The 24,071-nt window shown below is 42.4% G+C and overlaps 1 protein-coding gene across 1 annotated transcript; it reads left to right on the top strand.

The window, feature by feature from the left end:
• Nucleotides 1–12,587: 12,587 nt before the first annotated feature.
• LOC127345070 (uncharacterized) lies at nucleotides 12,588–14,732 on the top strand. Its single transcript, XM_051371477.2, has 8 exons — nucleotides 12,588–12,745; nucleotides 12,859–12,926; nucleotides 13,026–13,090; nucleotides 13,222–13,316; nucleotides 13,512–13,620; nucleotides 13,737–13,750; nucleotides 14,186–14,287; nucleotides 14,374–14,732. Exons 1-8 carry the CDS (start codon nucleotides 12,677–12,679, stop codon nucleotides 14,599–14,601), a joined length of 750 nt encoding a protein of 249 aa, XP_051227437.1. The 5' UTR covers nucleotides 12,588–12,676; the 3' UTR covers nucleotides 14,602–14,732.
• Nucleotides 14,733–24,071: the final 9,339 nt, after the last annotated feature.

Genomic DNA, 24,071 nt, shown 5'->3' with positions numbered 1-24,071 from the left:
TTTGTATTTGTATGGCCCATTGTATTTGTTCATTAACAATGACATCTATTAGCGTAGTGATCAGCCAACTATTTTGCTTATTGGGGATCTTTGTATGTGTGATCACTCCACATTCATTTTGCACTAGCCAACTTGTTTTTTATTTTGGTGTGGTTGTTTTTGTTGACTTATGTGGATTGCCTAGCCCTTTCCATTAGTTCGGACTTTTGGTTCAAGTGGCTAGTGCATGAAGCTTAACATGGTATCAGAGCCTCAGGTCTCAAGTTTAAATCTTGGCTTTTACATGGTTTTCGCAATTAAGCCTAAAAATTGTTTTTGCCCCCCCCCCCCCCCCCCCTTTAGCCACCGCTGTTTCGGTGTGCTCTTCTTCTTTCACGTGTTGACTTTCTCTTCTCCCGTCACACGCGAGTGGGGGTGTTGTGAAGTGTATAAGTAGATTGCCTAGCCCTTTCGATCAGTTCAGACTTTTGGTTCAAGTGGCTAGTGCATGAAGCTTAACAATTTTATTGGTCAAATATATGTGCAATCCATCAAACTCAAAAGTACTACTTTCCTCTATATTAGGAAGACGTTTATCTAACTCTTTCGCTATTTTCAAAAACATGGATGTATGTTTATGTGTCCCAACTCCGAGAGATCCAGATGCAACTAATCGTGTGTTTTGGGATGTAATTAGTCATATGTGCTCATACATCTTAACATTGTGTTCCATGGTGGGCCTCTATGAGGATTTGACTCCAGGTAATGGAGATGTTTAATCACAACCATTTGTTTACTTAATTATTTGCCCGACATTTAAGTATTTACCTTCAGGTAATACTTTGGCCCAAAGTTTTGTACTTTTTTCAAGAAATAATTTTCCAACTCTCCTTTTCATTATATGTATACGGTTTTGTTTCTTAATTGCCCAAAGATTTGTTGGTCTGCAGTGAAGAGGGGTTTGTTCGTGGCGACACTACATATGTTCTACAAGAGACATGGAGGACGGTAGAGTTATGACTAGTGATTCAAAGACATTACCATCAAAGGCCCTTAATGGACCTTTTTTACTCATGGAGGTGAATCTGCATGCTACGAGATTTGCTAAGATGAACGGTATATCGGCGAAAGATTACCACATTCTAATGTTGTTTTTTAAACATTTACGAAGTTGCCGATAAACACTTGATGACCTTGAAGTACATTGAGAATTATAAGTTACATGTGGCCATAAAATAGAAAAAAGAAGGTCAGACTAAAAAAAAATCTTATCAGCTACTTGGTCTGGAAAGTAATCATTTTTATTGGTTCGGGAGATCGTAAATTTGGCAGGTGGTTGCCAAGTTAGGAAGATCTCATTAGAGTTGCAAGTATAGTACCCGACAACCCATATCTAGTGGAGACAACAAAGGGAAATCTACTACCTCGCGCGGTCCACAACAAATATTGGAATAAGTTCCACATGAGTGTGTGGCAAACAACCAAAACACACATATATAGGATATATATAAATATATCACCCTTATAATAGATGGTCAGTTCAATTGAGACCATCCTTATTCGAGCACTATAGAAAGTAATTTCTAGCATGCAAACTCTGACATAAAACATGGGGCATGTGTTAGCCATTAATTTGTGTCGGGTGGCTACCAAGTACGAAATTCAAGCTGGAGAATCAAAACGACACGTCTGAAAAGGAGTAAGATACAAAGGCACTCAGAATAGACGGGGAGTACCCGGACGTGGAAAGCAGCAACAGATACTCAAGTATAATCCCAATAAATGCTCGAGTAAGTCCAAAGATAGAAGGTGTTGATTCTGGCCTAAATACCAGATGAGTTTAACTCTGACATGAAGGCTGGGTGGTACTACTCCAAAACGGATTAAGGGAAGCCGACTCCAACATGAACGATAGTCTTCCTCATCCCGCGGCCTGCCCTCTGTGCAACCAAGAGCCGGAGTCCATCCAGCACCTTCTATTAGGTTGTGTGGTCATGCGCGAGGTCTGGGCTTGGGCCTTAGCTCGGTGGGGGAAGATGGAGTGGCTTCCTTCAGTAGACACCGACCTCCTCCAGTGGTGGTCCTCCTTGACCTGTCCTCCGGGATCCAGGCGGGATCTTTGGACGGCGATTATCCTTGTTTTCTGGTGTATCTGGAGGCACTGGAACGATGTGGTGTTCAACGGCGCGGCACCCGAGGCTCGAGCGATTAGGGGTAGGATCAAGGAGGAGTCCCTTAGTTGGCGTCTAGCTAGGTTGTTCCGCTCCGAGTCCTTTGGTTTTCCCGACCCCTTTCCTTTCTCGTGGAGGGATGGAGATTAGTCTTTGCTAGGGAGCTGTCACCCTTGTTGACAGCATGAACAATGTGGTGTGAGCCGTCTGGCTTTTTCTTCTATGTGATCAATACACCTCCCAGGGTGTATTCTCGTTCTTTTGATAGTCTCACTCGGATACAAACACCTTATATAATCAAGTTCTAGTGCGGAGACGGAGAAGACCTCTCTAGTTCAGAATATGAGTTGGATCTAGTTTCATTTGTAGCTATGGTGATGTATCATTGTATTTTGCATCATCCTTTCTTAAGGCCAACCTTGATATTTTCAGTTTTTATATTGGTTTTTCTATAGTGGTTTACAGTGACTCATTAGTTACAAGATTGGCAAATCTCTAGGTTTTGGTACGTTGTTACATATAAATGCAAAATGGAAGGAAATAAGTATCCGGATATGAAGTACTCTGAAAATGGGGCATCCCAATAGGTGGATCTCACAATTTTTTCAAAATTAATGGAAGCAAGAATCCCCACATCCGCATTATGTGCACATGTGTTGAGATCTTGATCCATCAATTGAAACAATTCAACATTCAATGATATATCTTTGGTACAATATTTATCACCTTGATGTGATATATCATTGAAACGTACCCAAACCAAACTCAGTCCATCGGCACTCTATATAACCCCACACAAATCTGTAGGTTCATCTAACAGTAGTGTCCCCTTTCTAGAACTCAGGCAGGCAAAGTAGGAACCAATGATCTTTGAAAAGTGCATTGGGAGTGCGAGGAAAGTGAAGAAAATCAAAGGAGAATTGAATAGTGAATTAGGAATGGGAGACGTCGGAAGAAAAACATGTTCTAGTACTTGATTCAGAGTCCCATTGAAAATCTGATAAACTACAAAATCATTGTGGGGGCGATATGGGATCATTTAGGTAGGCTGTTTTGTTATCATAAGTCTGTACGCCATATTATGATGACCACGACAGATGGGGCCGGTACATAAACAGGATGAACATCAATGGTTGTAAGCATCATATGTACTGAGGATCTAGATCGGTCTAGGCTTTTGGCAAAGCAATCAAATGCTACAATATCTGCATTAGGCCCGACTGAACAAGAGAGTACCTCACATCGCAAATTCGGCTGCTCTCGGCGCACGGACAGATACCGTCTTGAAACTCTTGACCGTCTCTTTCATGGGCCACAGCGAACTGGTCAGCAGTCACCACTCCGTTCCAACACCAGAATTTCCATCCTAGAGAGCTGGCTGCAAAGAACTAGGGTGACCAGTACCTAGCATCAAACCATCTGCGTGCGTACACTCCCCGATAGAAAAAGAAAAAAAATACCATCTGCATTACGGTCAGAGATATACGTGCTCTGCGTTAAATCCAGAGGAGATCCAGGAGCACGATCATTTCTTCTTGGGAGCCATGGACGCTCGCGGCTTGTTGGTCGTCATCGCCGCTCTCATAGTCATCTTCGCCGCGAGCTTCCTGCCCTTCGCCGACGCCGCAAGGCCCATGCCCCCGAGCCCGGCATCGGCGCTGGTATCCACGTTGATGGAGATGCTGCCCAAGGGGCCGAGCAGACGAGGCGCGGGACACTGATCTTTTGTTCGAGTTTAATTTCCCAGGGGTACTTGTATAGTTTGGAAAGGCTTTAGAAACGGTGCCTTTGGTTGGTTTGTTTCTTTTTTAATATCATTAGTGGCATCTTTGTCTTGCACCTCCAAGAGGTTGTTTTCAAGTGTACAGATCTATCATTCCAGTGTGTATACTAATATAAAATAATCTGAAACCAAGTTTACTAAACGCAGTTTTGCGTGATAATTTCTTTCCTTTGGTTGATGTCTTGCGCGCAAGTACAAGTAAAACCACAGGCTAAAGTGGGCGTACTTGATGGTTATCATGATGAATTGAAATTTTAATTCCAAAGTTGCTTGCTCATTTGGACCTTTGAAAAGAGAAAGAATTGCTTGCAGTATTATTAGGCATGTTCAGACTTTTGATGTAAAGAAAATGATAGGGTCGGACTTTTGGTGACAAATATACAAGGCCCACTTGTCAATTGTCATGCTGAGCTCCCAACTTCATAGTATCACAGAGAACAAAAAAAAAACACAAGTAGCTTGTTGTTACCTCCACTTTTTCCAAACAGGAAACAGAGCTGCTCTCTCATGGAGTCATGGTTAATGCTAAACAATTCAAACTAAGAAATAACCGAGGGTGCACCTGCATAGTCAAAATGGAAGCATCATAAGATGTTGCGAGAAGACTATAGTTTTAAGAGATTGTTATAGAGGTTGGTGTCAGTGCATGTGTCAACAAAATGAACTATCATGATCACCATATTCAAGTTAAAAGCTTGACTTGGACAATTAATCGCTCTGATCGGTCCAAAGAAAAACAAGACCGAACTTGCTTTATCGGTCGAGTTTATAGAAAAACATGGAAAATATTGCGAGTGTACAAGGGTGTGCTAAGCATATGAGGTGTATTAATGTACTAGACGGTTGATTATTTGGTTAGCATATTTAGTGGGAATGAAAACCTTAAAAACATTGACACAACATATATCGACCATGTCTAAAAACCAACTCACGGCTCAAGAAACAGAATTGAAATATCTGACTGTGAATTGTACAAGTGTGATACTGTTCACTTTAGACTTGAATTTGATACTGCTCATAGTCTGATGTGCCTTTTTATTTTTGAAGGTGTATAAATAATTTGATTGTGAAATTTCATACATAGTTTCATTTTGTTTATGTCCTGGTTTTCTTTCATCATTTTGCATGACCTAATTGACCTAAAGGTGTCAACGCACCATATATGATCATTGGGATTTTTTTCAAACAATAGAATTATTGCACTATGAAAGAAGAAGAATAAGTTGTCGCTTTGTAAAGTTGGGATTAATGGACATTTTTTTGAAAAGAAAGAAGGACCGAAAAAGCGAGGACACTTTTGGGAGGAACTCATGGGAGGGCCCCTCCTTAAAGGATGCATGTGGAGCACCTCACAAAATGAGTGCTATGGGAATCCGACTTTTTTTGGAGGTTGGTTTTCCTTTTTCTATTGGTTTTTTCTATTTTGTCGCTTTTTTGGCCAATATGCATGTCAAGTCGCGTTCGCTAAAAATCACTCTCATGGAAAATAAATGGGGACATAGGTCCAAGCAGGTAGTCACTAAAGGAAACATACGACATGCCCTAGCAAATCCAATTGATCAAGACGCCTTTGGTCCTGGCAACATGTTTGAAGTATATAAGTGTACACACCGATTAACAAGGTAGTACATGTCAATACATACATACGATACACACAATGAATATGGGAAGTATACACGTAAACATTAACATTAAAACATGGTAAGATAGAATTGGGAAATTCACATATCAGAATGGCAATATACACACATTAACGCGGGATGTGCATTCATGTAACTACACAAATTAGCATAATAAGTACTTTTGTAAATCAAAAATGTTCGATGAAACTTTTATTGAACTTGAAATTCGGTTCTCTAAATATAGACACGAGAATCTCAAAAGCAAGTATTATTCTTTAGACTATCGTTCATTCATTAATAAAGTTACTTTCCTAATTTTTGTTCTTATAATAGAAGAAAATCTGGAACGTAAAACCTTGATAAAACTATGCTTCTTGTGCTACAAGCATTTAATGCCTCCCTCTCACCCACAGTAACGATCGAATGGAACCCTAGATGTCCAAATAGGAATCCCTCCCCTCTACGCTTTTTTTTAAAGAGTAGTGTCGGTCTATCGATTCCAGGAGGTTGTGGTTAACTTCACTGCTTAAAAAAACAGAATGGTGGGCCACGCAAATGCGAAGACATCATCTGTTATATATGTAAAGTGGACGGGAAATAAATTTATAGTTTTATGGATGTTCACACATTATGTGATAGGAAGTAATCACCGTAAATGTTATCCTTTTAAAACATATTACTTCTTATGAAGTGGTATTTTGCAATAATTGTGGTCTACTTGTTGTCAAGAATTGCGGTCTACACTTATAAACATCTTCTTATTTTTTACTTGTAATTAAAAAAATGGAATGCACTAGGTTAATTATTTGATAGTTTATTGTTTTGAGAAAATTTCTAATTTATCATATGTTTACCGTATTATGATTTTACTATATGATCAATAGATGCAAGAAATTATAGATTATATTGATTAATGGTGTATCTTTGAGCCATGATTTACTCCCACAATGTAGTATGCCGTTATTTGGAGAAAAAAAATCAAGGAGGTACTTCGGTTTGTCTCCATCACCGCGTTGTCCACACATGCATGTGTTCCAATATTTTGACCTCTATTACATTTTTACTATGCACTATTGTAGCTTGCTAATAGCATATGCTGAGACCAGCTGACCTAATTTTTAAGCTTTGGGATTTGGCATATTTTTATTTACTTTTGCTCACTCACTGTTATAAAATCATAGATCAAACTTTGTCAAAATTAAGCTTGGTTGCTAGGACATGTGTTTTGTTCAGAATTAATGGGAGTAAACATACCCACATCTACATTATGTGTACATGTGTTGAGATCATGATTCACCAATTGAGAAATTCAACATTAAATGATATATCTTTGGTACGATATTTATTCACCTAGATGTCACATATCATTGAAATGTCCTCAAACCAATCTCAATCCATCGGCACTATATATAGCCCCACACAAATTTGTATGTTCATCCAACAATAGTACCCCTTTTTAGCACTCAGGCAAGCAAAGTAGGAACCAACAATGATCTATGAAAAATGCATTGGGAGTGCGACGGAAGAGATGGAAATCAAAGGATTTTTCAATAGTGAATTAGGAATGGGAGGCGCCGGAAGATAAACATGTTCTAGCACTTAATTCCGAGTCTCATTGAAAATCTGGTTAAGTAGAAAATTTGTGTGCAGGCGATATGGGATAATTTAGTTAGGCTGTTTGGTTATTATCACTACGGTAACAAGTCAAGGCGGTCGTCGGCACAACTTGCCTCGCCGTCGGCAAAGGTCTGTGCCTACGGCAGCCATCGGCACCTTTCCGTGGGCACAATAACAACTCGGTACAGACCAAGTTGCTGTCGGCATAGACTAGCTATCGGCACAGGATGCTATGCCGACGACAAAGCCGTCAGCATAGAAATAACGTCCGTTTGACAATTCTGGCTTGAATTTTTTTCAAAAAATAATTTTTTTTCCAAAAAAGAATTTCAATTTTTTCCCAATTTTATTAATCTCTCACATTGACCATTTTAACTCTAATTATATTTAATATTAGGTCAAACTTCCCGGTCATTCACCCATCCTCACACTACTCCATCCCTAGCACGCTTAACTTCTCTGTTACTTCTAGACTAGCTTCCATGAAAGAAATGACATCTTGTTGATAATACTACCATATCAATCCTATTAACCCCTATTTCTTGATGTTGCACATTTTTATTTTTTGAATTCCAAACAACTGCCTACATAAACTACAATGAATAAGTATATTAATCTTGAATTCAAATGGACAATAAGATGATTTTATATTTTTCCTTTTCTATTTAATATGGAATAATTAATATATTTAAATCCGTAAATCATAATTTGACAAATAATATGTACAAATCGAAATCTGACATCTATATCATATTTTGAACCTAAACATCATTTTTTTCAAAAATTCATGAGCATTAGATCATGTATCGTGTAGTTTAAATCTGACCGACTTCCTACCGATTTGGCTGGATTTGTCTTTTTCACGAGGGGTGGGCGAAAATGTTTAAGATATCTCGGTTGGAAAATTGTGAATTTAAGGTGGTCTATTATTTTTCTAAAATGGAGTGGTACCATTGTGAAAGTTTCATTTGGTAGTTGCTTCACAAAACACCCCATTTTTCAGACTCGGAAAATGGAAAATAGCTTTTTGTGATGTTTGCAATTTTCTAAATTAAGTATTTTTCCTTGCAACTATGACACAAAATATGACACGACGCGAAGGTTTCACATTGTTTGGATCGTTTTTTAATTTATTATGCCCGTTTCAAACTACATTCAAAACGGCGGGCATGAAAATCCTTTCCCCTGGGCTGAGGCACCCTAATTGCACTAGATCTCTGATGAAATAGCATGTTGTGAACCTAAAAATGATTTTTACAAAAAAATCTTGAGCATTATATCATGTACATGTAGTTCAAATCTGGTCGGCTTCCTACCAATTCGACATGAATTTTTCCTTTTCATGAGGATGAACGGAAAGGTTCCAGATACATCGGTTGAGAAATTGTTAATCTTAGGTGGTCTAGTATTTTTTTTAAATGTGTTGGTACCAATGTGAAACTTTAATTTGATGGTTGCTTCACAAAACACCCCGTTTTCGTCACCTAAAAATGAAAAAATGGCTTTTTCGTTTGGTGAAAATGAAAACTTCCTCTTGCAAAATTGTTCGCCATCCCAAGATGCACATGTGTGCATAATATGGGCACATTATCACAAACTATGTCGCGATTCTATCCATAACATTGGTCGTTTGACCTAAATGCCATGAAACCTCGAATGTGATAGCTCATTTTGTGAAGGATTTTTTTATGTTTGCAATTTTCCAACTTAAGTATTTTTCCTTGCAACTATGACACATAATATGACACCACGTGAAGATTTTACATTATTTGGATCGTTTTTGAATTTGTTATGCCCATTTCAAACTATATTCAAATCGGTGGGCATGAAGATTCTTTGCCCGGGGCTGAGGCTCGCTAAACTTGCACTGGATCTCTGATGAAATAGCATGTTGTGAACCTAAAAATGATTTTGTAAAAATCTTGAGCATTATATCATGTACCTGTAGTTTAAATCTGGTCGGCCTCCTACCGATTCGGCAGGAATTTATCTTTTTCATGAGGAGTGGACGGAAATATTTCAGATACACCGGTCGGGAAATTGTCCATATTAGGTGATCTAGTATTTTTGAAAAATGTTCTGGTACCAATGTGAAACTTTAATTTGGTGGTTGCTTCATAAAGCACCCCGTTTTCGGCATCTAAAAAATAGAAAATGTTTTTTTCGTGCGACGAAAAGGAAAACTTCCCCCTGCAACATCGTAAGACATCCCAACATGCACATGTGTGCACAATATGGGCACATTATCAAAAACTGTGCCGTAATTTTATCCACAACATTGGCCGTTTAAACTAAATGCCATGAAATTTCGAACGTGATAGCTCATTTTGTGAAGAATTTTTGTGATGTTTTCAATTTTCCAACTTTTATATTTTTTCTTGCAACTATGACACATAATACGACACCACGCGAAGGTTTCACATTGTTTGGATCATTTTTTAATTTGTTATTCCCGTTTCAAACTGTATTCAAAATGGCGGGCATGAAGATCCTTTGTCCGTGCCTGAGGCTCGCTAAACTTGCACTGGATCTCTGATGAAATAGCATGTTGTGAACCTAAAAATGATTTTTCCAAAACATCTTGAGCATTACATCATGTACCTGTAGTTCAAATCTGGTCGGACTCCTACCGATTCGGCAGGATTTTGTGTTTTTCATGAGAGGTGGGTTCTAGATACGCCGGTTGAGAAATTATCCATCTTAGGTGGTCTATTATTTTTGAAAAATGTGTTGATACCAATGAGAAAGATTAATTTGGTGGTTGCTTCACAAAACACCCCGTTTTTGGCACATAAAAATAAAAATGGCTTTTTCGTGCGATGAAAAGGAAAACTTCCTCCTACAATATCGTAAGATATCCCAAGATGCACATGTGTGCACATTATAGGCACATTGTCACAAACTATGCGATGATTATAGCCATAACATTGGTTGTTCGGCGTGAAAGTCATGATACATGGACATGATAGCTCATTTTTTAGAAGGTTTTTGAGATATTTGCAACATTTCAAATTTGATGTTTTTCCAAGATAGATCTTATTTTCTGAAATTTTTGATATATTATTTGTATTTTTCTAAATTATAATGATTTAGTTATATTTTTGAAGATTAATGTGGTAAAAATGGAAAATAGCTATGCTACCGTCAGCACAGGCCTCATGTTGTTACCTCGTCGTCACGGCGGAGAGGCTGTGCCGGACGGCCGAAACTATGACGACGGTTGCTGTCGGCACATACCTTCCTATGCCGACGGCTTTCCTGTGCCGATGGCTTGCCTGCTGATCTGGCTGTAACGGGCCCCGTGCCGACGGTCCCGATATTTTGCCACCGGCATAGGATCTAGCCGTCGGCACTGCGCCGGTAGTGTATAAGTCTCTGCATAGTCCATATTATGATGACCACGAGAGCTGGGTCCGGTACATAAACAGGATGAACATCAATGGTTGTAAGCATCAAATGTACGGAGGATCAAGATCGGTCTAGACTTTTGGCAAAGCAATCAAATACTAGTACTACCTCTGCCTAAAAAGCACAAGTAGCTTGTTACCTCCACGTTTTCCAAACAGGAAACAGAGCCGCTCTCTCATGGAGTCATGGTCAATGCTAAACAATTCAAACTAAGGAACTGGGGGGTATACTGGAAAGTCTAAATCAAAGCACGTGTCAGACAGGATAAGATGCATGGGAAGAGTGTACTTCTAAAAGACTGATCACGATGGACTATCATAATCAGCAAATTCAAGTAACAAACTTACAAGCTTGACTTGGAAAATTAAGTGTTCTGAATGGTCCAAAGAAGGACAAGACCGAACGCAGATTCTCGCTGAAGTTGCTTTCGGGATCACGTTTTTAGAAAACAAAGGAAATACTGGTGGCACACCGTGTGTGTTAAGCATATGAGGTGTGCTAATATACTAGGCGGTTGATCATTTGATTAGAAAGTTTAATTGTAATAAAATTCTAAAAAGGGGTAAAACACTGTCAAAACATTCTACCATGTCTCAAATTTTCAAATAAGAACGGACTCACGACTCAAGAAACAAAATTGACCAATTCGACTGGGCATTTCACTGCCATGATACTATTTCACTATTGATTTGAAATTTGGTGTCCTTCAAAATATGGTTTGTCTTTTTTGTTTCTTAAGACATAATAAGAATATGAACTCTCCACACATAGTGCATTGCATTTAGCTCTTGGTTCTGTTTTCTATTTTATCACAAGCTTTAGATATATTTCTCGGTGATCTGGTGCACTAGTACATCCAAATATGTTGGTGCACCCAATATGAACTTCAGATTTGTTCTTTTAGAAAAATTACAATTATTCATTTATAAAATTGGCCCAGTGGTCTTTAAAAAAAATATAAGTAAGGAGATTTGGGAAGGCCTTGTGGGAGTGCCCCTCCCCAAAGAGCGCACTCGTGGCACGCGTGGATCACCCTACGGGGTGAGTGGTGCGGGAATCCAGATTTTTTTTCAGGATTTTTGCTTTCCACACATTTTCTAGTTTCTATTTTTGGTTTCTCAATTTTAATGTTTTTCAGCTGTTTTTTTTGTGTCAAACAGCATTGTCTCGCATTATTTGCATACAAAATAAAAGAGGACATAGAATAAAATACACATTCAATGAAGTAACATTTGTCGGCGCGTTAACGAATGCGACTGATCACGATGCCTCCCGTGCTTGCAACATGTTTGAAGTACATAAGTACACCTAAATAACATGGCCAGTACATATCAGTGAAAATGGACAACATACAAAAAAAAATCAAACGTACACACACATTAACATTAACATGACGATCGAGCAGACTTGGGAAATGCACATATTAGATGGTTAGCATACACTCTTTAATGCAGGATTTTTTTTGATTAGTGCCAACATGTTAACATGATAAGTACACTTGCACGGCAAACAAACTTGCTGAATCTATCAACGTGAGATATGGTTTTGAAGATATCAATACGAAAAGCTCAAAAGAAAAAATACTTTCGGCCCTCATTTCAAAAGTTCTTTTGGTTTGACTTTTGTTTATTATTTTAAGAAAAGAACGGGCGCATGAAACCTTGAAAGAGCCTATGCTTCGTGTGCTAGGTACATTCAATGCCTGTCATTGTCTCCCACACCCAATTGTCAAGCAAAGATTAATCTTTTCGTATCGATTCCAGAAGGTTGTAGGCTTAATCATTTACAAAAAAAAACATGAGCTTCTTTTAGGGAACAAAGAATAAAAAATATATGTTGTTGTAGGCTTTGTGTAACTGCAAATTTTCCAAGTATTTATGGGCGAAATGCGGCCTGTGTGCAACCCATGTTTGAGTTCAAATATCAGTAATCTCATCGGCCCAAACAGTGGTTCTGTTTAGTGGCAACTGGCCCATCAAAGAACGCCCGAGAGAGTCTGCTTCCCCCTCCACGCTGCAGATAATTTTTGGATAACATTTTACGGCTCCCCTTCCTCCCAACTCCGCCCTTCCAAATCGCAGCTGAAAGTTGCGTCCATGGCCTCAGCAGCAGTCTTTCCGAAGCTTCAGCTTGGTCCAAGATGCCACGCCTACTCCCAGCTTCAGGTTCTACCATCTCTTCAACTGTACAGTTACACGAGCAGAGCAGGAGTTCTCCGCTCTCCGGGTGATTTCGACATAATATTACGCGATGGCTTGACATTGTTTCAACCTTGTAGGTGACTGAGCCGATTCATATCCACATAAAGATTGGTGATGCTTTCAAGTGTCCCAGGCCCGCCCGACGGTAAACCCTAAGTTTTTCCATGGACCATGCTTGGATGTGTTGCTTTTGTTGCTTCGGTCTTCAGTTTACCGATAGGATAGATGTGGTTAATTTTACCAGGTTGCTCGTTTCTGATGGAAGAAGTGTGAGACACACATTCCTGCCCGTGTCGGCGGCTCGATCAGGTGAGCTGCAGCCTCTGCCACAATGTACACAGAAGTACATATGTTGATTAGTTTTCAGTTACCAATGTGTTCAAGTGTCATAACCAAGCCGTCAGAATTAGACTGTATGTTAAGATTTTAGAGAAATGCAGGTCGGAGTTCATCAGTTGCTTCAGAAGAGAAGACGGGCCTGTTGTTGGATAGCTTCAAGACATCCGTTGTCTCGCGCAATGACGAAAATATCAATGTGAGATTGTAAACTCCGCTAAGGCATGTTAAGCAGAAGTTGTCCACATCCTGAAACTGAATTCTTCAATTTTGTCTGGTCACATCAATTAATTTTCTCTTCAACATAATAATAATAATAGGACACACTTACATAGAGCTGTTTTGGGGTGAGTATAGTTGATCCATCTGATGCTGGGAAATGTGCTCCCTGCAGTTAAGAATTGACTTGCCTGGTAAGGTAACACAGAAGGTGTTCGATCAAGCTCTGGCAAGCTTGGCTCGTGATGCACCGCCAGTTCCAGGTTTCAGAAGGTCCAAAGGAGGTATTATTAATAACCAGTTCATTGCAAGAATTTATTATTCGCTTGCTTCAAGTTATTGAATTAGCTAACAATTTTGTTTTACTCTTTCTTCCTGGGCATATGTTGGATGATTGAAGGGAAAACATCAAATGTAAGTGCCTATGAACCTTGCAAGTCTCATTTGCTACGCGTTATTTTTGCCCTGATTTCTTCTATGATCCAAAAGATTCGTGTAGAATAGTATTGCATTTCTAATGGGGCTCAGTTTCTGATACTGTCACTTGTACATTTACTGTTCAAGGTGGTTGTTTACCAACTCTTCTCATAATGGACTATTCTTTTAAGATGCTGTCCTTCTTCAGAAATAAAAGCACGCATGGAGTGTGTTGTTTTCCATCGAGCATGAGTACGCGCAACTGTTACCAGCTAAATTTTCAACCAAAAGTGTTGGCTACTAAATACTAAATTGCAATCAAGAAATGACACGGCTAGACATAAGTTATTAGTACCAAGTTTGCACTGCTGTCCTGATCCCCCATTTACTACTGAACTGACCACAGCTTCTGAATTTTTGTACTGTATTCAGATACCAAGCAGCATTCTCCTGGCCATGCTCGGCAAAAGCCGGGTCACCAAGTTCATCCTTCAAGAAATACTCAGCGTCACCGTCGGAGACTTTGTCAAGAAGGTTGGTGCCGTTTCAAGTATAATCAGGTCAGACAACCTTTGACTTTTTGGACCCTGAAGCTGACACTGGCTTTGCAACTGATCCAGGAAAGTCTGACGGTGAACCCTGAAATCGCAACAACCCAATCAGAAGGTGACCTTGAGTCGTCGTTTACGCCGGGTTCCTCGTTCGGGTTCAATGTGATCCTGCAGCTTGAGAAGGAAGCTGACTCTGACGACGCTATTGATGTGGAGGCATCCGACTCTAAAGACGCTCCTGATGTGGAGCACTCCGACTCTGAAGAGGCTACTGAAGATGAGCCGGCCTCCACATAGTTTAGAGAACAAAGGGTGATGTGTGCTGCTGCACACCTTGTATGATCCATGTGTACTCGTAGGAGAATGTACTGTACTTCAGAAGAGCTGAGCAAACAATTTTGAGATAAGACATTAGAGCTGATCTGCAAGTTGCAGGTGACACATCACTGGAGATATGTCTGACAGTGCTGACCACCGAACATACACTTCAGAAAATTGATGCAAATACTATGTTAGATTTGGGGAGATCGTGCCAGAGGAGAACCGGACCCATGATGACAGCACTGCGGCAGCTCCAGCACAGCGTAATGAAAAATCCTATCCACTTTGTCTGGAGTGTATGATCCACTGACACCTTGGCTTCGAACTACCCAAATCAGTCATTCAATCATTTGGGGTGCTCCACATTTCAAGGTTCTCACTCCCCCCACATCACCAGTGACCTACCAACTGCACACAAACTCCATGCAACAGTGCTACAATATATTTTACCTTTCAATGTAGAGTCTATCGTCTAGAAGAGTTCCCTGGCATGGCAGTATCTTCCACCTGACCAGATCGTTGATTTGCTGAAATATATGCTTCAGGTATTAAGAAAATCAAAGGATTAGGTTAGTAGGTGCAAGATCATAGCTGTGGCCAGTAGCATCATTATACAGGAACAAGTCGTTTCATTAGGAGAACTGACTAAATCGAGGACCTGAAAATGATTATTTAGAGCGCCACATTATCCCCAATCTCAGTCAGTGTCAATACTGAATTTCCAACAGAATCACAAGATTGTTGTGTGACCACCTAGATGATCAAAAGGTAAACCTAACATACATATTCCCTTTCCATTCTAGTCCAAACACTGCTCACTGCCACACCAACCAGCGGTTGGCAATCATAGTACGCTTCTTGGAATATTGTGGATGCACAAACTATGCTCATCATCAGCAACGGTTCTACCACAGATTGGATTCTCATTCTGCTAATATATGATGTGCCTTCTTGTTCGTGTACACCTTTTCTCAAACACAAGGAGGATCCCAGATTAGTACTAATTAGTACTAGCTAGTACATGATTCGCCAGCCAAATTAGCAGGTGCCCAAATTATTGGCTATCAACATAGACGGGTTCAGATTAATGAGTATACACGATTGGGCATTGGTTGGATTGGTGAAGCAAAAATATCTGGAAATAATGTGACACTCAAATTGGATTTAAATCAATGATAATAATGTTTAGTTGCAGAGGGTGGCCAGTCGCACTCCACGGAGGTACTGCAACCTATCGTTGAAATCGAACGCGTTGGTAGTTTAACCACCAAAGTACACACACCCATTCTTGCCTTCTAAAATTAAAGCTGCCGGAAGCCAAGATCAGAAAAGGTAAATATTGTACTTTAATAAAGTAGTACTCTCGAAATATAGCCAAAGTCCAAGTTTGGTCCCTCAACTGTAATACTTTTTTTTTAGTTCCCCGTTTCAAAACCATATTTGAACTTTGTTTCAATTAAATCTGGTTCTGGTATATTTGAACGGTGACAGAAGTGGGGCCGAAAACTTGTCCTTGTTAGGATGTTTGCCGACTTTTTGGCATACCAATGCTCCTCCGCCAAATCTAGCCTGTTTTGAGAGCAAATGTTAGCCTACTTATCCGCAAAATTTGCAAGGCAACTTTCGGCGAAAAGAAAACACACCCTTTATAATAATGTCACAAATTTTTTGCAAAAGTGGCAGCCCAAAAAAAGCTGATAACAACAAGAAAACGAAGGAAAGCTGGAGATGATCTTTTCCATAACATGAAGAAAATGTTGGGAAATAGATTAAGCTTTTCAGATAAAGTAGAAAATGCATGATATTTTTTAGGAAACTAAAAATTGGGTAACACAACGAAATAAAAATTTACTAAATTATTTAAAATATCAAAAAGAAAATAACACGGAATTAGAAATATCAAGAATGTTCTACAAAAGTACTAAAAACATGAGAATTTTGATAATAGATCCCAAAATAATATTTAGATAAAATCATAAAGTAACTTTGCCAAAATTTATGATTTCCGGTATTTTACTGATGTCCATGGTTTTTCTAGAATTATGGAGTTAAAAATATAGAAACCTTTGGAAGCCTTTGCTAGCATTTATTCGTTTCTCTAAAATATCATTTCATATCCCTCATTACCTCTGCATTTTTAGAAAAATGTTGCTGGGTGCCACCGCAAGTATGCATAACCAAGGTTTTTTTTTCTCGGTTAACATTCTTTACCGGAGGGCACCGGAATTAACGGTTACCGCAAAATCTCGGAAATCTCGGGAATTTACCGAACGAGTTAATTCAAACAAATTTTGAATTTAAAGGCATGCTAGGAAGAGCGGTTAGGGCAGAGTTCTTTGAACAACCCAGGCGCGGGTTCGAATCTCGTGGGCAGACATGCTTCTTTTTTGATAATTTAGCCTAACAGATTGAGTAAACCTTGGTAAAATAAAAATTTGTTGTGAGTAAAACTCGAACCCGCTACCTCGGAGTCTTACAGACTGAAACTTACCACCACAACGGATGTTAGTTAACTGTGTTTTTTCTCAAGAACAAATTCAAATGTAACCGAATTTTTTTGTCCGGCAGGAGTGTTTCTCGGAGGGTAACGAGATTTCCGATTTTCGGGGAGATTTCGGTACTCGGCCGGGAAACAAAATCCCTGTGCATAACTGCCGCCAGGTCATCATTGATACCACTTTCACCGAAGCAAGGGACCAACTTTTGACACTTCTTTGGATAATGATTTCAAGGATTTAAGTTGAGAGACCAAATGTATAATTTTACTATAGCTGAGGCGTGCAATGTACGTTTTGCTTTAGAGAATTACACTTAGGAAAATACACTTCTTTTGCGCTGCTCGCTTGATGAAATGTTCATGTGTATGTGCTCTGAAAATTTATGTGGAAACAGTGAACGAACATAATGCAAAATGTATGTACTATAATAATATCCCTCTATTCAAATTATTCTGCATGTTAGTTTTGGTCAAAGTTACACTTATCGTCAAATAAAACCCCATCCAAATTTTAGCTGGCCAAAATAGTTGCCCGGCGAGCAAAGAGAGACGGATAGGAAACAGCTCCCTCCCCCGAAACCCTCCCGCGACCCGCGCCTTCTTCCCCGAGCCTCCCCAGCTTCCCTCCTCCGCCCTCCCCTGCCGCCGCCGTCGGCGTGTGCCGCCGGGCGTTGCCCGCGCGGTGCTGGCGGCGGCGGGACTGATTCTACCCGCCGCGAAGATGGGGGTGCGGGGTCCTCGGGCTTGCGGTGGTGCACCTCGGCGGGCGTCGGTCCGGCGGGGCAGCGTGAAACCTGCACGTCGGGTGGGAGGAGGGGCGGTGGCGCGGCCGTTGGCGGCGGAGCAGTGCAGGCGGCGCCATGGCAGGGCCCGCTCAACCCAGATCTGGGCCCAGGCGGGGCCCGGAGGGGTTTGGCGGGTGCTCTGCGCTTGGCACGCCGGCGGTGCTCCCTAGAGGAAGAGAAGGCAGGGCCGCGGTGGGTGGGCGGCGGCGGCACTCCGGTCGGCCAGCTGCAGCGTTGCAGCGGGGCTTTACGGGCCCTCTTGGGTCCGGCCGGGCCAGTTTGGGCCTGGTTTGCCTCGTAGCCTCGTCCGATCGGCTACCGCGAAGGCGGTGGAGGCAGTTCCCTCCCTCGTGGCTGCGGTGTTGCTACCCCCGTCCCCGATGCATCCCTTTTCTTCCTCTAGGCCCTACTCCGGTGACCACAGTTAGGCGGCGAGGATGGCTTCAAGACCGTGGTGGCGTGTGCTGGTGGGCGGCATGTTAGGTGGAGCACGTCGGAGCGTCTGGGGTGGTCGGTTTGGAGGTCGGGAGAAATCCCTGTCGGCATGCTCGACACCGACGCGGTGACGCCTGCGGGTGCCACCCTGCCTTCTTGAAGGGCGTCGGGTGTACCTCCTCCTCAATCCCCTCCGCATCCGGGGGAAACCCTAGGACTAGTCCGGGCAGCAGCGGCGTCATCGTCGTCTCCTTGGTGAAGGTGTTGCTTGGTATGCGGCGCCTCAGCGTGCTAGGAGCATGGTGGTACTTCTCCGGAGGGCGCAGCGGTTGCGGGTCATCATCGTGTTCGTCGATCTGCCAGTGTCGGCATTAGTTCTTCTTTCCTTTCTTTTTCTTTTCTTTTGGGCTTGGTTGTGCTGCGGCCCCAGCGCGTTCGTTGTATCGGGTCGTTTGCTATATTAATATAGCGGGCGAAAGCCTATTTCGAGGAAATAGTTGCCCGGCACCTCTGGGAATACCAAACACACCATTTATGATAACATGGCTGTACTTATGCATGCGCGGCAACCTAGTTTGCTTAAAATTTTACAAAATAAGAATATTAGAAAGCAAAAGATCATATTTTAAACTCAACCAACTAGATGAAAAGGTGGCAGGCTTTTGATTTTTAGACAAAATGGAAACCTATAATATTCTCTTAGGGGAAAATGCATTAAAATGGAGATTTTGAAGAAAGATAAAAATATATGTAAGAAAGTTCGGAAAAAGCAAGAATGTTCAATAAAATCATGAAAAAGATACAAGAATTGAAAATAGAATTCTTGTAAAGCTTTAACAAAATAGTAACTTTGTCAAATTCAATGGCTTCTATATATAATGAATTCCATGTTTTTTCCAGCATATCTCGACTACTATGGCTTCTATAAAAGTTTATAAGTCTTCGGTAACTCCTCTAAGGTATTTATGTATTTCTCTAAACATGATATCTGTGTATCCTTCAGTTTTATCTGATTTCCTAAAAAAAAAGAAGTTGACTGGGTTGCCACTGCACGTATGCGGAGTCGTCACCCCGTCAAACATGAATACAACTTTCATGCCAAATTGTATAATTTTTACACTCATGAGGATGTTAGATGTATATATCTGTATATTGTAGTTTCCCCATATGTTGGGGGCTTTCTGCATATGTGCACCTGTACATGTACTATATATTGTGGCATTTGGCCCCATGGTAATACAACAAGCATATTGCCCTAACATGGTATCAGAGCAAAAATTGATCCTCTAAAATCTCCGGCCGACGTTACTTGTTCGTTCCGTCGCCCGTTCGTGCTTCGTCCTCGATCTAGTCTGCCTCCTCCTTCGTCGTTCTGGTCCTCGATCTTCTGGCTCTCCAGGCGCTAGGCCCGCCCGACGATGCCCCCTGGAGATCGATTCCTCGATTCCCATCCTACTACTTCGATTCCCCAATTCCCCGACGCCCCTTGGAGATTCCCCGCGCGACGCCCCTTCGATCCGCCCGCGGCCATCTGCCTTGCTTCCCCGCGTGAGACCGCCCGCCTGCTCTGGAGGCCGCCCGCCTGCTCTCTGGAGGTCGCCCGCCGCCCGCTGATACGTCTCAAACGTATCTATAATTTCTTATGTTCCATGCTACTTTATTGATGATACTCACATGTTTTATACATACTTTATGTCATATTTATGCATTTTCCGGCACTAACCTATTAACAAGATGCCGAAGAGCCGATTCTTTGTTTCTGCTGTTTTTGGTTTCAGAAATCCTAGTAAGGAAATATTCTCGGAATTGGACGAAATCAACGCCCAGGATCTTATTTTTCCACGAAGCTTCCAGAAGACCGAGAGGGAAACGAAGTGGGGCGACGAGACGACGCCACAGTAGGGCGGCGCGGCCCACCTCCTAGCCGCGCGGTCCTAGCGTGTGGGCCCCTCGTGGTGCCCCCTGACCTACCCTTCCGCCTACATAAGCCTTCGTCGATAATAACTCCAGTACCGAGAGCCACGATACGGAAAACCTTTCAGAGACGCCACCGCCGCCAATCCCATCTCGGGGGATTCAGGAGATCGCCTCCGGCACCCTGCCGGAGAGGGGAATCATCTCCCGGAGGACTCTTCACCGCCATGGTCGCCTCCGGAGTGATGTGTGAGTAGTTCACCCCTGGACTGTGGGTCCATAGCAGTAGCTAGATGGTTGTCTTCTCCTAATTGTGCTATCATTGTTGGATCTTGTGAGCTGCCTAACATGATCAAGATCATCTATTTGTAATGCTACATGTTGCGTTTGTTGGGATCCGATGAATATGGAATACTATGCTATGTTGATTATTGATCTATTATCTATGTGTTGTTTATGATCTTGCATGCTCTCCGTTATTAGTAGAGGCTCTGGCCAAGTCGTTACTTGTAACTCCAAGAGGGAGTATTTATGCTCGATAGTGGGTTCATGCCTCCATTAAATCTGGGACAGTGACAGAAAGTTCTAAGGTTGTGGATGTGTTGTTGCCACTAGGGATAAAGCATCAATGCTATGTCTAAGTATGTATTTGTTGATTACATTACGCACCATACTTAATGCAATTGTCTGTTGTTTGCAACTTAATACTGGAAGGGGTTCGGATGATAACCTGAAGGTGGACTTTTTAGGCATAGATGCATGCTGGATAGCGGTCTATGTACTTTGTTGTAATGCCCAATTGAATTTCACACTACTCATCATAACATGTATGTGCATTGTCATGCTATCTTTATTTGTCAATTGCCCAACTGTAATTTGCTCACCCAACATGCTATTTCTTATGGGAGAGACACCACTAGTGAACTGTGGACCCCGGTCCATTCTTTTACATCGAATACAATCTACTGCAATACTCGTTCTACTGTTTTCTGCAAACATCATCATCCACACTATACATCTAATCCTTTGTTACAGCAAGCCGGTGAGATTGATAACCTCACTGTTAAGTTGGGGCAAAGTATTTTGGTTGTGTTGTGCAGGTTCCACGTTGGCGCCGGAATCCCTGGTGTTGCGTCGCACTACACTCCGCCGCCATCAACCTTCAACGTGCTTCTTGGCTCCTACTGGTTCGATAACCTTGGTTTCTTACTGAGGGAAAACTTGCCGTTGTACGCATCACACCTTCCTCTTGGGGTTTCCAACGGACGTGTGCTTTACCGTCACAAGAAGCACCCGCCTGCTCTCTAGAGGCCGCCTGCCCGCCTGCTCATCCCTCCCCCGCGCGCGGTCGCCAGCGTACTCCCCGACGCCTGCTCCGCGCCGCCGGCCTCGCCAACAGTTTGGGCCACCTGCTTCAATCCTCAATCCGCCAGGCCTCTCGGCCCGTTCCTTGATTTCCATCTGAGGTAAAAAAAAAAAAATAATAAAATAAATAAAAAAATAAAAAAATACTGTCGTCGGCTGTTGTTATCCGATGTCTTCTTCCGCTGATCCCGCCTTATCTTTGGGCCTCCCTTCGGTACTTGGTATTTGTCCGCTGCCTCCGTGTATGACGGCTAGCCATTCTTCGTCACCGTTTGCGGCCTCTTCACGCGGCTCTGCTCGCGCTTCATCGACTCCGTCTACGTCGGCTCGCCGCTCTATACCGACTTTTGTGGTCTCTTCATGCGGCTCTGCCCGCGCTTCACCGACTTCGTCTACGTCGGCCCGCCGCTCTACATCGACTTTTGCGGCCTCTTCCCGCGGTTATAGCCGCGCCTCGTCGACTCCGTCTACGTCGGCCTGCCGCTCTACATCGACTTTCGCGGCCTCTTCACGTGGTTATGACCGCGCTTTGCCGACTCTGTCTTCATCGGCGTGTTGCTCTCCATCGCCCCCTTTGGTGGCCTCTGTGCGTATGGATGATAGCTCCTCGTCGGCACCTGATTGTATGTTGACCTCTCCAGTCGCGCCCCTCTCTACGCATGAGATAGCGCAGCTTCACTATCTGCTTGATGCTTGGGATTCTAGTTTACATCAGCAGCCTCGCGGTCCGAGTCTCCGCCCTCGTCCTCATTGCACCTACTGTGGCAAAGTTGGCCACACTTCCTCCACCTGCTGGACGCGGGATCCCAGTTTACGTCAGCAGTTCCTGTTGGAGATATGCCCAAGAGGCAATAATAAAAGTGGTTATTATATATCTTTATGTTTATAATAAATGTTTATATACCATGCTATAATTGTATTAACCGAAACATTGATACATGTGTGATATGTAAACAACAAAGAGTCCCTAGTATGCCTCTTAACTAGCTTGTTGATTAATAGATGATTAGTTTCATAATCATGAACAATGGATGTTATTAATAACAAGGTTATATCATTGTGTGAATGATGTAATGGACACACCCAATTAAGCATAGCATAAGATCACGTCATTAAGTTATTTTCTATAAGCTTTCAATACATAGTTACCTAGTCCTTATGACCATGAGATCATGTAAATCACTTATACCGGAAAGGTACTTTGATTACATCAAACGCCACTGCGTAAATGGGTGGTTATAAAGGTGGGATTAAGTATCCGGAAAGTATGAGTTGAGGCATATGGATCAACAGTGGGATTTGTCGATCCCGATGACGGATAGATATACTCTGGGCCCTCTCGGTGGAATGTCGTCTAATGTCTTGCAAGCATATGAATAAGTTCATAAGATACCACATACCACGGTACGAGTAAAGAGTACTTGTCAGGAGACGAGGTTGAACAAGGTATAGAGTGATACCGATGATCAAACCTCGTACAAGTAAAATATCGCGTGACAAAGGGAATTGGTATCGTATGTGAATGGTTCATTCGATCACTAAAGTCATCGTTGAATATGTGGGAGCCATTATGGATCTCCAGATCCCGCTATTGGTTATTGGTCGGAGAGAGTACTCAACCATGTCCACATAGTTCGCGAACCGTAGGGTGACACACTTAAGGTTTGATGTTGAAATGGTAGAACTTGAATATGGAATGGAGTTCTAAGTATTGTTCGAAGTCACGGATGGGATCCCGGACATCACGAGGAGTTCCGGAATGGTCCGGAGAATAAGATTCATATATAGGAAGTCATTTTATAAGATTTAAAATGATCCGGAAGATTTTATGGAAGGTTCTAGAAGGTTCTAGAAAAGTCCAAAAGAAATCAATTTGGAAGGCGGAGTCCCGAAGGGACTCCACCTCCCATGGCCGGCCAACCCTAGAGGGGGGAGTCCAAGGTGGACTCCACCAAGGGGGCCGGCCACCCCCCCTCATGGAAGGGTGGGAATCCCACTTGGGTGGGAGTCCCACCTTGGGTAGGTTTCCCTACTACATGGAAGGTTTTGGGTTGGGGTCTTATTCGAAGACTTGTAGTCCAACACTTGGGGGTTCCACCTATATAATGAGGGGCCAAGGGGAGGGGGCCGGCCACCACAACACCACCACCTTGGCCGCACCCCAAGGAGGCCGACCACCCCCTCTCCCCAAACCCTAGCCGCCCCACTCCTCCCCCTCTCCCGCAACGCTTAGCGAAGCTCCGCCGGAGATCTCCATCACCACCGCCACCACGACGTCGTGCTGCCAGATTCAAGGAGGAGCTACTACTTCCGCTGCCCACTGGAACGGGAGGTGGACGTCGTCTTCATCAACACCGAACGTGTGACCGAGTACGGAGGTGCTGCCCGATCGTGGCACCGTGATCAAGATCTTCTACGCGCTTTTGCATGCGGCAAGTGATCGTCTACTG

This window comes from Lolium perenne, chromosome 3 (genome assembly GCF_019359855.2).
Source record: "Lolium perenne isolate Kyuss_39 chromosome 3, Kyuss_2.0, whole genome shotgun sequence".
NCBI lineage: Eukaryota > Viridiplantae > Streptophyta > Magnoliopsida > Poales > Poaceae > Lolium > Lolium perenne.
Note: the sequence above shows the minus strand (reverse complement) of the source record. Positions and strands in the feature narration are given on the sequence as shown.